This window comes from Arachis ipaensis, chromosome B2 (assembly GCF_059453495.1).
Source record: "Arachis ipaensis isolate K30076 ecotype BB chromosome B2, ASM5945349v1, whole genome shotgun sequence".
NCBI classification, from domain to species: Eukaryota; Viridiplantae; Streptophyta; class Magnoliopsida; order Fabales; family Fabaceae; genus Arachis; species Arachis ipaensis.
The window spans coordinates 65,018,701-65,035,245 of NC_142437.1; the positions used below are offsets into that span (position 1 = coordinate 65,018,701).

The 16,545-nt window shown below is 38.7% G+C and overlaps 2 protein-coding genes across 2 annotated transcripts; one reads left to right on the forward strand and one right to left on the reverse strand.

Annotated features, from left to right (window-relative positions):
* Positions 1-125: 125 nt before the first annotated feature.
* LOC148574179 (uncharacterized) lies at positions 126-11,523 on the reverse strand. Its single transcript, XM_088504194.1, has 2 exons — positions 10,404-11,523; positions 126-1,585 (listed from the first exon to the last, which is right to left on the reverse strand). The coding sequence occupies exon 1, from the start codon at positions 11,501-11,503 to the stop codon at positions 10,625-10,627; it is 879 nt and encodes a 292-aa protein (XP_088360320.1). The 5' UTR covers positions 11,504-11,523; the 3' UTR covers positions 126-1,585; positions 10,404-10,624.
* On the forward strand, positions 887-1,300 carry LOC148574180 (uncharacterized). Its single transcript, XM_088505864.1, has one exon. It carries the CDS (start codon positions 887-889, stop codon positions 1,298-1,300), a length of 414 nt encoding a protein of 137 aa, XP_088361990.1.
* Positions 11,524-16,545: the final 5,022 nt, after the last annotated feature.

Sequence of the window (16,545 nt, forward strand, 5' to 3'; positions counted from 1 at the left end):
CGTTAATTCAGGAAGTCGTTAAGTCACCATCCATATCGACAACGACTAACGCTTATCTGACATTCTCCAGCCGAGGATCATGGACCTACCCTATCCTACAATACCTCCTCGACGGAACACTACCAGAAGACCCCAAAGAGGAAAAATGGATAAAAAGGGAAGCCGCCAATTACACAGTTGTCGCAGGACAACTATACAAACGCGGATTCTCGCAACCCCTGCTCAAATGCGTCGAACCCGGGGACACAGAGTACATACTCCGCGAAAACCATGAAGGTTGTTGCGGCCACCACATCGGAGGTAAAACCCTAGCCCAGAGAGTCATCCGGGCCGGTTACTTCTGGCCCACGGTTATCCGGGACTCCATGCAGTTAGTAAAAAACTACGATAAATGCCAAAGACACGCCAATATCCACCAGGCCGCCCCGCACCAGCTCAGCATCAAATCGGTAGAGCGGCCATTCGGCACCTGGGGGATCGACCTTGTCAGACCCTTTCCTACGGCACCCGGTCAACTCTGATATCTCATCGTCCCCATAGATTATTACACTAAGTGGATCGAGGCCGAGCCCCTGCCTCCATCACAGCAACCCAATGCCGAAAATTTCTCTGGCGACAGATCATCACCCGATTCGGGATCCCCGAGATCGTCATCTCGGACAACAGAACCCAATTCGCTGACAGAAAATTCAGAGAATTCTTAGAAGGACTACGTATATCCCACCGTTTCAGCTCGGTAGAACACCCCCAAACAAATGGACAGGTGAAATCCGTAAACAAAATAATCATCAAAGGACTCAAGAAATGGCTCGACGAAGCCAAAGGACTATGGGCCGACGAACTCGGATCGGTCCTATGGTCATACCGAACAACCCCCCAAACGACCATGGGGGAAACTCCTTTCCGATTAACATACGGTGTGGAGGCCGTCATCCCAGTGGAGATAGGAGACCCAAGCGCAAGGAAAACGGTCGGAGGTAACGACGAGGAAGCAGAACGAGACCTCATCGACGAAGAAAGAAACATAGCCCATGTCAGAGAGCTAGCCCTAAAACAAAGAATCAGCTTAAGGTACAACCACGGCATTATCAAACGAGAATTCGCACCCGACAACCTCGTCCTACGGCGAAATGACATCGGAACTTCGACCCCAGGGGAAGGGAAACTCACCCCCAATTGGGAAGGACCATACAGAATCAAATCCACAATCGGAAAGGGAGCATACAAGCTCGAACAACTTAACGGCGACGAAATTCTGAGGACATGGAACGCCGCCAACTTACGACACTACTACACTTAGATTGACCACCTTAGGTCCTCCCTTGTCTTTCTAATTTTATTTTTTATCAGATTTTACTCATTTCCTTTCTTTACTACATTTGTTTTCCCCTTTTATAATTTAAAGTATTAAGCACGGGTACTCTTTCCCGACATAACGGAGGGTTTTAACGAGGCCCAAATAAAATTCCACTATGTTCTACCATTTCCCCTTCTACCTCCCAAAACGGAATAGAGACACGGCCACAACACTGAGAATTGATCACCCTCGGGGCCTAACAAACGGATATCCCCAAACACTAGCGGCCTACTGATAAACCCCAATTTTGTGGTTTATCTTGTGCTCATTTTGGGGGATTTTATCACCTTTTCTCACATTTATTCAATGAAATAGCATGGTTTTGTATTTCTCCCTTGATTTGTACTTAAATGTGAAAACATGCTTTTTAGGCCCTAAAATTGATGATTTTAATTCACTATTAATTCCATTTGATGCCTTGATATATTTTTTGAGTAATTTCATGTTCATAAGGCAAGTATCGGATGAAAAAAGTGAGGAGAAAAACATGTAAAGTGGGAGAACTCATGAAGAAATGAAGGAACCGTAAAGCTGTCAAGCCCGACCTCTTCGCACTCAAACGACCATAACTTGAGCTACAGAGGTCTAAATGAGGCGGTTCCAGTTGCGTTGGAAAGCTAACATCCGGGGCTTTGAAATGATATAAATTTTGCCATATGTTTCTTCGCGTTCAGGGGCACGCACGCGCACTTTGCGCGCGCGCGCCGATGCTGTCCGTGGCCCACATTATTGAAATCGCCCCCAGCGATTTTGCAGCTCATTTTGGGCCCAATCCAACCCATTTCTGATGCTATTGAACCTAAGGATTGAGGGGGAATGAACCAAGTAGTCATAGTTTAGTTTTCATCATGTTTTAGGGTAGAATTCTAGAGAGAGAAGCTCTCTCTTCTCTCTAGAATTTAGGGTAGTTTAGGTTTAATTTTCTTAAATCCAACTTTTAATTCTTGTTTTGATTTAGTTTCTCCTTTTAATTTCTTGTTATTACATCTCTACTCTTCTAGTTTTTACTTGTTCATTTCTTTCATTTTGTTGTTTTTATGTTCATGAACCTTGTTGGATTTGGATCATTTCTTTTAATGCAATTTTATGTTTGATGTTCTTTTAGTGTTAATTTGAATTGTTGATTTACTTTTCTTGCAATTGGTAGTTGGTAGATTTTACTATTCCTTGCTCATTTATTATGCTTTCTTTTTATGCCTTCCAAGTGTTTGATAAAATGCTTGGAAGGATGTTAGAGTAGATTTTGAGCATTCTTGGCTTGGAAAGAGTAATTGGGTAATCTTGAGTCATGTAAAACCCAACTCATGTTGGTGATCTAGAGTTGTTAGCTAGTATTGTTTCCATTGACGCTAATCTTTTGCTAATTTAATTAGTGAGTTGATTAGGACTTATGGAATATTGTTTCCATTAACGCTAATCTTTTGCTAGTTTAATTAGTAAGTTGGTTAGGACTTTTGGATTGAGATTAGCTAGTCTCATTAGACTTTCTCCCTATTTGTTGGAGTTGACGTAATGAGATAAATTCTTATTTCTATTTGTGACATGATTAATTAGTCTTGTTTGACATTCTCCCGATATGTGAGTTAACTAAATAAGATGAATTAATCATGCATGACTAGGATAGAAAGCCTATGATCTCAATCCATTGCCATGAATGTCTCTCTTTATTACTTGCTTTCTTTAATTACTTGCTCAATTTACTTTTCCTTGTCATTTAAATTTCTTGCCAATATCAACCAAACCCCCCCTGCATTTTCATAGCCAATAATTGAGCACTTCATTGAAACTCTTCATGAGACGACCCGGAGTCTAAAATACTCCGGTTATTTCTTATTTGGGGTTTGTTATTTGTGACAACCAAAAATTTTTGCATGAAAGGATTATTGATTGGTTTGGAAACTATACTTTACAACGAGACTTCATTAGATAAATTTTAAACCGTCAAGAGTTCGTTCGTCAAAATGACGCCGTTGCCGGGGAGTTGCAATGGTGTTATGTTATTGGCTATTGTATATATGTTAATATGCTTCTTTGCTAGTTTTTGCTTGTTTTAGGAGTTAGTTTTTATTAGTTCTTACTAGTTTTGTTTTTATTTTCTCTTGCTATTATGAATTCTCACCCCTTTGGCTATGAGTTTGGCTCAAATTATGTTGTAGGAAATGGGAGCTACAATGAGGATGTGCATCAAGGATGGAATAATCAAAGATGGGAGGAGCCCCAAGCTTATGAACAACCTTCATGGCAACAACCCCCTCCGGATTCTTATGGGTATAACTCTCATCCTAATGCATATCAATCTAATGGATATGGTGACCCTTATTATGATTGTCAACAACCACCACCATATGCCTATGAACCACCTCCTCAACATAATTTTGAACCACCTTACTCACAAGCCCCTTTTTACCAACCACCTCCATATGACCCTAACCCATATCCACCATACCAACCACCTTGTGAACCATATGAACCATATGAAGAACCACCCCAATTCCACCACCAATACCCTCAAGAATCACCACCTCCATACTATTATCAAGATGAATCACCTCCCATGTATGATAACTTTCAACCACAAAGTGAATTCCCCTTTCCACCACAACCCTCTATGGAAGAACACCCATATCCATCCATCCAAGAGTCAATGGATCGTCTCAAGGAAGAAATGGATCGGTTTCAAGCAATAATCCGTCAAAAGGAGCAAGAGGAAGCCCAAAGGAGGAATTATGAAGCTATTGAGGCTAACCTTGCCAAAATTAAAGCCAACTTGGACTCATGGGACTCATGCAACAAGCAAAGCATCTCCACAGATGAGTGTGAGAAATCAACCAAAGAAAGGAGCATGAAGGAGATTTTAGAATCTCAACATGAGGACAAGGAGATAGGGTATGTCTTGCAACAAGTGGAGGAGGGAGAGATTGTTGAAGAAGAAGAAGTGGTTGAAGAGTTAGAAGAAGTTGAACAAGAGGTGGATTTCAAACTTAAGAGCACTTCCACACCGAGTAACATTGTTGATGATTTTGTGGAAGTTGTTGAACCTTCTTCCAATGAGCTTGAATTTGGTGTTGAGGAGGATAATGCGCAACCTCCTGAGCATATAATGAATGATGAAGAATTGGAAGATCTTGAAACTTTTCTCCCAAACAATGAACCTTCTCTTCCACCATCACCTCCCGATGAAGCCCCCATGCAAGAATTGAGAGATCTTAAATCTCATATCTTAAGGCAACATGAGGAGGATGAAAAGAAGTTTAAGGAGCTAGGAGCCAAGATGGCTATCCTAGTGGAAGCCGTTAGCAATATGGCCTCCTCCCAACTAAGCCTAAGCAACCAAGGCACTCCCATTGACAAATGTGGAGAGGCAATTAAGGAGCATAGTGAGGGAGTGAGTTTAGAGCTTCAATGTGAAGAAGAGAGGCTGAAGCCAGAATTGTCACAAGGGGAGGAAGTTAAGACAATTGAGCCGGAAGAAGTGGTTGAAGCCTTTGAAGAGGTCGACCAAGAGATGGATTCAATCATTGAAGAATTCTTATGCACAATTGAATCCTCTCCAATTGGGTTTGACATAGAGGGTAAGGAAGAAGATACCTCACCTCCCATGCCCTTGGTGAGCAATGAAGAAGAAATTGAATTGGAAGTGAGCCACCAAGAGGAAGAAGTTGAAGTTGAAGAAGCTTGGCAAGAGGTAGAGCTTGAAAAACCTTGCTAAGTGGTGGAAGCCTTCCAAAAAGAATGGACGGGAGTGGAGCGTGCATTGTCAAGATCATTGGGAACTCCTCCACCTAGGTTGTCATCCAATCCTTCATTTGAGTGGGTAAAACTTCTAACTCTTAGCTTTACTATCCCACTTGAATTTGGTTTGCTTGAGACGGATGGCCAACTTAGGACGCTTTGTGGAATTAAGCGTAAGAAGAGGATGTTTAGTGGTTGGCGTTGTAAGTCTAGGCTCATCATGGTTGAAGCTTCAAAGAGCAAGGGTTGGACTAGTGCTCAATTGGATAGGTCTAGGAGAATAGATTGGTGCTCCTATGAGAATTCATTTCTCTTGCCACCCGGAGGAAATCACCATGATCAACCCAAGGACGGATGTGAAAACAAAGTGTGGGATCCCGGATCGCGCAAGGAGGATCAATTTTGGGAACCCTTAGCTTGTGAAGGACTCCATCAAGACTTGTTGCAACTCATTGGAAATTTTGGAGCACAATGGAAAACCAAGCATTGGTGGAAGTTTCAAGATGAATTCAAGCACAAGCCACCATAACAAGGAGCTTCCCAAATGTCCAACTTAAGGACTTAAACTAAAAGTGCTAGGTGGGAGACACCCCACCATGGTAAACTCTTTCCACTCTCTTTTAGATTTGGTCAATATGTGATTGGAGTTGCCATTGTAGGTAGTTTTTCTTATTTTATACTCTTATGCATTTTGCTTTTGTTGGTAGGTTGTTTATTGCATTCATGCTTTGCTTAGAATAGTTGTAGTTAGATTGCATTTTGCTTGTAGTATAAGTTTTGTTTTTAGTGTATTTGAAAATTTTTCAAAAAAAAAATCCAAAAAGATTTGTTGTTAAATTTGAATTTTGCTTGCTTTAGAATGTTTATAGATTAGGAGAGTATTAAATTCTGTGTTTGTGCTTCTTTAAAAAAAAAAAAACGGGAATCGGCGCCCAAGCGCGCAGTGCGCGCGCGCGGGTGGTGCATATCACACTCCTGGTACAAAAAACAGAGAGTTGTGCCCACTTTATGCCTACTTTGTGCCAGGCGATCCGCGCGTAAGCACGCATGGCGCGCGCGCGCCGATTGTCCCTGTCGCATCCGCGCCCATGCACACATGGCGCGCGCGCGCGGATTGTACATGCTGCATCCGTGCATAAGCACACATGGCGCATATGCGCGGATTTACACCATGTTTTTCTCCTTTCTCCTTCTCCTTCTTTCTTCTTTCCTTCTTCTTTCTTTCTATTTTTTTTTTCTTTCTTCTTCCTCTCTTGGAAAATTTTTTTTCTTTCTTTTAAAAATATAAAAAGAAAAAAATTATTATTAAAAAAAAATAAAAAAAAAATTTTAAAAAATTAAAAAAAATTTTTTTTCTTTTTTCCCATTTTCTTTTATTGCATTTCCTTGTTTTCATGCATTGCATTTTAATTTTTTTTTTTTTTTTGTAACTTGTTTTTCCTTTTATTTTCTACGTTTCTTATTTTAATAATGATGTTGGATTCTTATATTCAATTGTTGAGAATTTCTTGGTTAATCTTGGTGCTTTGTGACTTGTTTGATATTAATTGTAATATTTGCTTTACACACAAGATTAGTGCTTTAGTCCTTCCTAACTCATGATCCCTTGTTTTTGTACCTTATTATCGTTGAGTTAGGATGGGACCAAATGCTCTCATACTTATCACTAATCTTGTTCGTGTCGATTGTTGATTAGGCTTGATGCAACATGCTTTTCATCTCATGTACCTATGCTTTGACTTCACTCTTGCATCAAGTATTAATTGATATGCCTTTGCCTATATTGCTCTCTCACTTACATGCGTAGCTAACATATAGTGAGAACTTTACTCTTATTTGGCATTAGCCCCGCCTATGTTCTACTTGCTTTGCTATCTTTGTTGTAGGCTTAATTTTCTTTCTTTTTCTTTCCTTTTAGGTTGGCCACCAAGAAGGAAAGGAATAGAAGGGCTTCTAAATGGGACAACAAACAAGTTCACCCACACAACCTTTTGAAGGAGCTCATCAATTGTAGAAACCCGTCCACCTTGCTCTTCTTTGTATGCACCGAGGACGGTGCAAATTTCTAAGTGTGGGGAGGTCGTCTGACCGATCTCCATGGGTAACAATTTCTTTCTTTCAACACCAATTCTTGATTTCCTTTGCTAGTTAGTTGTTGCATTGCATGATAGGTTGCATGATAGTTAAAATTTGTACATATTTGAGCATTTTTTTTATGTTAGGACTACTTGGTTAGGGTGATGATTTCTTTTCCAAGAAAAATTATTTTTTAGGGCACCCTACCAATTTGAAAAAATTTTTTGTGACAAACTTGCTTGAAGAATTTATTTTGGAACATGGTTTTTGAGCTAAGAACACAAGCATGTGAGTTTTAAGCCTAATGGTGTGGTTACATCTTATAACCACTTATTTTCCATTCTTGTGTGCATTGTTTTCTCTCTATGATTGTAATCTTTAATTTATTTGATTCTTTATGTCCATTGTTCCATGTATACATGCATTTATATGATTGAGGCCATCATTTCATTTAGCTCACTTACCCAAATATCCTACCTTTCATCAACCATTGTTAGCCAAATTTGAGCCTATTGAATCCTTTTTGTTCTTAATTTTAGCACATCACTACCCCTAAGTGAAAAACAATAAATGTCCTTAATTTGGATCTTTGATTAGCTTAGGCTAGTGAGAGTGTTTATCATTTGGGTATGGGAAACTTGGGACATTGGTTGAGATAAAAGTGTAATTTTTATTTTTGCTAAAAATATTCGGAATTGGGTACATATTCATGCACTATATGTAAAACCATATACATTGATATGTTTGTATATACTTTAGAAAAAAAATGATAATAAAAAAAACATATATATATAAAAAAAAAGAGAAAAAGAAATAAAATTGGGACAAAAATGCTCCAAAGTAAAGTTCAATAAAAATCAATGCATATGGAATATGAATTAAAGAGAATGCATGAGTATGTGAAAAAGTGGGAATCATGGGTAGCTAGGTTGTGTATTAGAATTTTATAGGTTGCTATATAGGTTTGGTGAGAGCTTAGGCTAATCAAAGATACAAATTTCAAGCTCACTTGACCATATACATCCCACCTTGACCCTAGCCCCATTACAACCTATGAATAAGTCCTCATGATGAATGTATGCATGCATTGAATAATTGTTGATTGTTAGATGAAAAACAAATCATAGAAAGCATGATTAGAAGAGAATTGAGTGATTGACTCTATACACTAGAGAGACTAGAGCGGATACACTTCCGGTGAGGGTTCGATGCTCAATTCCTTGTTCCCGGCTTTCATGAGCTTTCTTCTTGCAAGTCAAATTGAACTTTATTTTGATATTCAAATTGGTAGGATTCATGAATCGTCATATGATCTTAGCCCTACTTGTTCATATGTAATCATGGAGATTGATTTGCTTTTAACCAAGTAGATAGAGTCATATTGCATTTAGTTGCATGCATGTAGATAGGTTTATATAGTTTATTCGCATTGAATAAATGTCCATACCCTTTTCTTGTCCTTCTTTATTCTTAGCATGAGGACATGCTTAGTTTAAGTGTGGGGAGATTTGATAAACCCCAATTTTGTGGTTTATCTTGTGCTCATTTTGGGGGATTTTATCACCTTTTCTCAAATTTATTCAATGAAATAGCATGGTTTTGTAGTTCTCCCTTGATTTGTTCTTAAATGTGAAAACATGCTTTTTAAGCCCTAAAATTGATGATTTTAATTCACTATTAATTCCATTTGATGCCTTGATATGTTTGTTGAGTAATTTCATGTTCATAAGGCAAGTATCGGATGGAAAAAGTGAGGAGAAAATCATGTAAAGTGGGAGAACTCATGAAGAAATGAAGGAACCGTAAAGCTGTCAAGCCCGACCTCTTCGCACTCAAACGACCATAACTTGAGCTAAAGAGGTCTAAATGAGGCGGTTTCAGTTGCGTTGGAAAGCTAACATCCAGGGCTTTAAAATGATATAAATTTTGCCATATGTTGCTTCGCGTTCAGGGGCGCGCACGCGCACTTTGCGCGCGTGCGCCGATGCTGTCCGTGGCCCACTTTATTGAAATCGCCCCCAGCGATTTTGCAGCTCATTTTGGGCCCAATCCAACCCATTTCTGATGCTATTGAACCTAAGGATTGAGGGGGAAATGAACCAAGTAGTCATAGTTTAGTTTTCATCATGTTTTAGGGTAGAATTCTAGAGAGAGAAGCTCTCTCTTCTCTCTAGAATTTAGGGTAGTTTAGGTTTAATTTTCTTAAATCCAACTTTTAATTCTTGTTTTGATTTAGTTTCTCCTTTTAATTTCTTGTTATTACATCTCTACTCTTCTAGTTTTTACTTGTTCATTTCTTTCATTTTGTTGTTTTTATGTTCATGAACCTTGTTGGATTTGGATCATTTATTTTAATGCAATTTTATGTTTGATGTTCTTTTTGTGTTAATTTGAATTGTTGATTTACTTTTCTTGCAATTGGTAGTTGGTAGATTTTACTATTCCTTGCTCATTTATTATGCTTTCTTTTTATGCCTTCCAAGTGTTTGATAAAATGCTTGGAAGGATGTTAGAGTAGATTTTGAGCAGTCTTGGCTTGGAAAGAGTAATTGGGCAATCTTGAGTCATGTAAAACCCAACTCATGTTGGTGATCTAGAGTTGTTAGCTAGTATTGTTTCCATTGACGCTAATCTTTTGCTAATTTAATTAGTGATTTGATTAGGACTTATGGAATATTGTTTCCATTAACGCTAATCTTTTGCTAGTTTAATTAGTAAGTTAGTTAGGACTTTTGGATTGAGATTAGCTAGTCTCATTAGACTTTCTCCCTATTTGTTGGAGTTGACGTAATGAGATAAATTCTTGTTTCTATTTGTGACATGATTAATTAGTCTTGTTTGACATTCTCCCGATGTGTGAATTAACTAAATAAGATGAATTAATCATGCATGACTAGGATAGAAAGCCTATGATCTCAATCTATTGCCATGAATGTCTCTCTTTATTACTTGCTTTCTTTAATTACTTGCTCAATTTACTTTTCCTTGTCATTTAAATTTCTTGCCAATATCAACCAAACCCCCCTTGCATTTTCATAGCCAATAATTGAGCACTTCATTGCTACTCTTCGTGAGACGACCCGGAGTCTAAAATACTCCGGTTATTTCTTATTTGGGGTTTGTTATTTGTGACAACCAAAAATTTTTGCATGAAAGGATTATTGATTGGTTTGGAAACTATACTTTACAACGAGACTTCATTAGATAAATTCTAAACCGTCAAGAGTTCGTTCGTCACCTACCAAAGGTCCTAAGTCACAACGGCTTAAACATATAACGGCTCAAAATAAAACATAAAAGCCCGAACGGCCACACGAGTCATCAAAGGAAAGCAAGTTATAAGCGGCCATGATGGCACAACCCAGAGTTCAAAACATATCAAATACACGGCCGACGGCCAACCAAATATCCAAAATAAGACCAAATTCAAACAAACTAAAATAACAAGATATAATAAAACTACTCAAGGTCAACGATTCGGCCATCACGGACAGTCTTGAAAGCCCCCATTACAGACACGCCCACACCCGGAGCCAACACCGAAGCCTGAGCCCTCATCGTTTCCTCGGTGGCCACGATCGCACCCTTCACATCGGCCAACAACTCCACCTTCTCCTTCTTCAGAGCAGCGACTTCGGCCTTCAAAACCTCCAGCTCGCCAAGAAGCACGACAACCTGAGAACCCGCGTTGGAAGCCCGTTGCCGCTCCGCACCCAGCTGAGAAAGAAGCGAAGTCTCGACCTCGGAAAGACGGAGGATCTCCGCCCCAGCTTCCTTGGAAGACTTCACTGCCTTCTCTCTCGCTACCTCGGCAGCTTCGAACTGCTCTTTCAACTTAGCCACCTCAGCTTGGGAATGACGGAGCTTCTTGTCCAACAAACCGACCTGAGCCATCACAGGCTCAGCCTTTCGGATAATAACAGCAGATCGGAGGAGGGCGCGATACACCGACTTAGCTTGAAAGGAAACATCACAATCATCAAAAAATGGCTCTGTGCCAGGCATCAAGTGCTGATCTATGAACCCCGAAGCATCAAAACGTCGGTCCATCACAGTGGGCACAGCACCCTCCTCCCCGAAGGTCTCACTGCTAGGCTCCTCAGGCCTCTTTCTCTTCCGAGAAACCTCGGCAGCCGTAACCACAACGACTTCAGGCGAGTTCACAGGACCAAGTGAAGCCCGAGCACCAACCCTCACCCCAGATGAAACCACCTCCTGAGAAACAACTCGAGAATCCGCAGCAGGATTAGAGGCAGGGGTAGTAGGAGACGCCGACGACCCCTCTTCCCGATCCATCGCTGCCTTTAACCGCGCCAGAGAAGTCAAACCACCATCCATCTCAACTGAAAGAAACCAAAGAAAAACATCAAGTTACAAAATCGGAAAACAAACATGAAAACAAAAGAAAGAAACAAGCCACACACCAATATACGTCCGACAGGCCACAGGATCCCCCATGACGTCTCGAGGATTTAACGGGCGCTCCCCGAACAAATGCCACAGAACACTAGCAATATCCATATCCTCTGAACACAAACCATCATAGCTGACCTTAGTCAAAACCGACGGCCCGGCACGGAAATTCCAATAGGTCGAAAACCGTCGCTCGCCCTCTAACGTCAACCAAAACGAATGATGCCCCTGGACAGGGCGCACTTTAAAATACTCTCTCTTGAAACCATGAAAAGAATCCTCAAATAAACTAAAAATGCAGCGATGAGGATGAGCCCGGAACGACATATACCCTTTCTTATGCTTCCCCTCCTTAGTCGGAAGAGTGCATAAGAAAAGAAAGAGGAAAACAGAAATAGAAACCAGAAGATCGTGGTACTGACACACCGGCTCAAAAGACCGAACGGCGGCCCAGCTATTCGGGTGAAGCTGAGACGACGCCACGAAATACCGACTCAGCAAATTCTGAACAAACGGCGAAAAAAGGAAGTCGCACGCCGAGCCGAGTGAACATCGACTCGTAAACCCACATCCAGTCCGGTACAATGGCGAATTGAGATTCAGATAGCAAACACGCTCATCGGCATCCGGGAGGGCAAGCTCATACTACCGCTCCACGTCGCCGCCACCACAAATCGCCCCCTGATCACGGAGCCTTTGAAGATCGGCCTTCGTCATCCACAACGGAACGCCCCACACATCGCTAGTCACCCAAGTATAGCGAGCAGGGATGCCCCTGGAGGGGGCTATCGGAGTACCCACACCCTCACTCCTCCGCCGATGCATACCTAAAACAGGGAGGAGCACCACCATCAACCTACTAACCCTACGCAGAAGCAAGGAAGACAAAAACCTACTACCCACTATCAAACCAACACGGCGGTGCTCAGCCCCTTCAAAACACGAATACCACCACCCAAAAAACACAAAATGCAGCACAAAAAGAAAAATGGCAGAACAACGCATGGCGAATGCAGAACAACAAAACACCACAAAAACGAAAGCAAGAAAGAATGGAGGCATACCGACCTGATAATGCAGAAAACGAGCCTGGGAAAAGCTGAGAAGCAGAAATTCAACCTCGAAGAAACACCAAAAACGCCACAGAGAGAAGAAGAATTTTCTTCAGAAGAGAGAACGAAATAAAAATGAAATGAACGAGGGAAGTAAGGAGGAAAGCTAAAACGGTTTCAAAAAGGGCAGAAAAAGACACAAATAGCCCTAAATAATAAAAAGGCGCGTAGGGGCAATAAAGGAAAAACACCTAAAAAACGTCCCCTCACAATAAATGCCCCCTTGGAAAAAGAAACCAATAAAGCACGCCTCGAAAAACGCAACAGGAGCATTGGACACGGAAGAGTCGCGTCGGACTAAAACGACCAGACGAATCTTCGGCACGACCATCAAGGCCAGGGCCGGCACACCGACTTCCCCTCAAAAAGAATCAAACGACTATCCGAGAAGAACTAAAGACCTAGCTCACGGTCAAAACCACACCTCCCAGCGACAGACCGACCTCGCTCGCTCCCCCGCTGCGGGGGCAACTGTTACGGATCCGGCCCACGGATCCATGACCCGGGATTAAACCCAAACCTGGTTACCCGGGTCTGACCCGCCTTGCCCTTCTAGAAGGCCCGAAGCCGGCCCTCTAGAACTCCTAACCAACTTTCGAATTCAAACGTCTCTCTTATCTTAGCCAAACAAGATAAGATAAGATAGCTACCATCACCTATAAATAGAGGACCCAGGTCCCTCCAGGTATTCATTCATTCCTCACACCTTATACCTCTCAGATCCATTCTGACTTGAGCGTCGGAGTGTCTTTGCAGGTACCTCCCCTCATTGCTCCAGTCAAATAGTCCAGCATCCGCCTTGACCCGCAGGCTCCCGATCCATCTCTCAACCTGTACCAGAAACATCTTGTACATATACTATAGTGGTAGTTTGTTTATTTATAAATTGTGTTTTGAGTTCTAATTGTGTTAATGATTTTTGCAGTTTTAATTGATACAAAATATGAACCATTGATCTTCAAAAAAGAGAAGTCAGCTCTAGTATGTAATTTTATTTATTTTTTATTATTAGATAATTATTTAAATAAAAATGCATGAAAAACGTGGTTATATTATCATAATTATTGTTATTATTGTCTATGAGAGGGACAAATTAACCTTTATTACACTTAAAAAAAAAAATTCATATTTCAGGAAATAATGTGTCTCAACCTTGGATGGAAAAGGATGCTAGTGTTGATGGTTGTGTGGCTTGATTTCTTGCTGATTCAAATCATCAAAGCAAGTCTTTTTGTCTTTATCTTACTCTGTCCAAATTTTTTTGATGTTATTTTTTAATATTATTCATTTTAACATGTTTGGTGGCGGTGGTTGCAGAATAATACAAAGGCTTGCAGTGTTTTGTATTGGATGCTTTTGGGATTACAGGTTGGATAAAGTTCAATTAACAAATATAACCTCAAATTATTATTTATTAATACACTTAGTAGTGTGTGGTTTTACTAATAATTGACATGAAACTATGTTTTCTTTTTTTTTTTCTTTTTTTGTGTTTTCAATTTCCAATTGTATTTGTGGTGTTTGGGTATGAAACAGTAAAGTTGTAGAAGGATCACTAGAAAAGAATCACAACAGGATGCTTAGATTACGTATGTGAGGCCTCAATAGTATGGACACCTATGAACCTTGCATTTTGTGCCTTGTGTGGAATCATTGGTGGAACTGTTGGAGGGCTACTTGGTTCTGGTGGTAGATTTGTTTTAGGCCCTCTTCTCTTAGAGTTTGATTAATTGTTTCGCTTGTTTTTTTCATATATTTGGGTCATTGGCTATAAAATTATCGTTGTACATAGACTGTAGATCATAAACTTAACGTATTTATGAATTTTGTCTTTTTAACTTTTATATTTCGAAATAGATATTGTGAATATTTTTTATATTTATTTAAAAAATTGATCTATGTTTGATTTTTTTTTTATATTTTATTGAAATTAATTATTTATAAAAATCAAATTTTAATAATGGTATATATTAAATTAGTAAAAATCTGTAATTAGAAAATCAGTAACAGTAACCGATTTGGTTACCGATTTTAGATTTTTAGATCAGATATCAGCAAATGATTTAGCAACCGATTTTATTAACGACCGATTTAGCAACTGAAAAGTTGGTCACTATTTAGTGACCGATTTTCTTAGTGACCAATTTAGCGACAAAAAAGGTGGTCACCTTTTAGCGACTAATTTTATTAGGGACCGATTTAGCGACTAATATTGTTTGGTACTAGTTTGGTAGCATTGATTGAAAATCGGTGGCTAACGGTTAGCGACCGAAGTTGGTCGCTATTTTTAAATTAGAGATCAAAGTTTTAGTGACCACCAGAATCGGTCGATATTCCAGTAATTTCTTGTAATGTCTCGTTTACAGTGTAAACGAGATACGTGTTAACTTCTTTTGTTTACACTGTAAATGAGATAAGAGGAGCCGAAACCTATATATTTATCTCGTCCACAACATCCATTTTAACCCTTTGATTTTTCTTTTTTGGCTTTTTCTCTCACTTTTAAACATTTCTAATCATATTTCCGAGTTACTTGAAGAATATGGCACGCGTTGATAACCACGATGGAGACATTAACAAACTCAACACAACTTGGCACATTACAGGGCAGAAGACTTTGAGGTTGGTATTATTTTCCGTTTTATGGTTATGTTAAAGTATAGATGTAATTTCCTAATTAGGATAGTTTTATGTAGGTAGTATGCAGTATATGTTAGGATCAGTTTAAATGTTAGGATATGATGTTCGGTACAAGTTAAATTGGATGTTATTGATTTAGTTATTAATTAAGGTTATTAACTAAGGTTAGAATTTATTTAAATGCACGGATATGATGTTGGGTTTAAATGCTAGTATGCTATGTTATTGTTAAGCATATGTTTATTAATGTAGTTATTAATTTAGGGGATTAACCATTTGTAATAAAGCTAATGATATGACAAAAGTTTTATGTTTGTATTTACTAAATATCTAAATAAATTATTTGTTGCGGAATTTTGATGTTACTTAGACTAAGTCATCTATACAGATGTACTTGTTGCTCAGTAAGTAAATGTGTTCACTTAATCTACTACATATAGGAGTTGCGAAATAAATTTTGTTATTTACTATTTTTCTAAATAAATTTATTTAAATTAATTAAAATAGATGTTTATTAGTGTAGTCATTAGTTATCTTAGGAGACATTTTCATTTGCATTATATTACACAGACTTTAAAGCTAATTATTTTTCTAAACATTTTCATTATTCAAGTAAACTTTTTATGCAAATAAATTCATAATTTAAGTGTTTGTACTTGTCTGCTTGAATAATTTATTTATAAGCCAAATTAATTCCTGATTCAGTATTCTTATTATTTACGAGAGGCCTTGCCTACTTCTTCCGAAAAGGGTGAGTCACACACTGTAAACGAAATATACGCTACATTTATTCTCAATCTTATCTCGTTTACAGTATGAACGAGATATGTGTTAACTTATTTCGTTTACAATATAAACGAGATAAGTGATGTGATACTTTTCGATAAAAACGCTCGTAAATATATATTTAAGTAATTAATATATTTATTTTATTTATTTAAAAAAATCCTTTTTTATCATATTTTTAAAGTGAGACTGAATTCATTTTATTTAAAAAAATCCTTCTTTAATTACTATTATAATAATTAAATATTAAATATAATAAATATATAATTAAAAATATTACATGTATAAAATTATGTTTAAATAAAATAATTTAAAGATATTTTATCTCTAGCATTATCGATATATAATTTACTTTATATATATATACCCTCATTTCAAGAAATTACTAGTATCAACTATTTGTTACACTTTATCCACTTAATTAGTAAA

Bases quoted from the DNA above. Each gene is read 5' to 3' on its own strand.
- LOC148574180 (XM_088505864.1), top strand. From the start codon at position 887: ATGGGGGAAACTCCTTTCCGATTAACATACGGTGTGGAGGCCGTCATC.
- LOC148574179 (XM_088504194.1), bottom strand. From the start codon at position 11,503: ATGGATGGTGGTTTGACTTCTCTGGCGCGGTTAAAGGCAGCGATGGAT.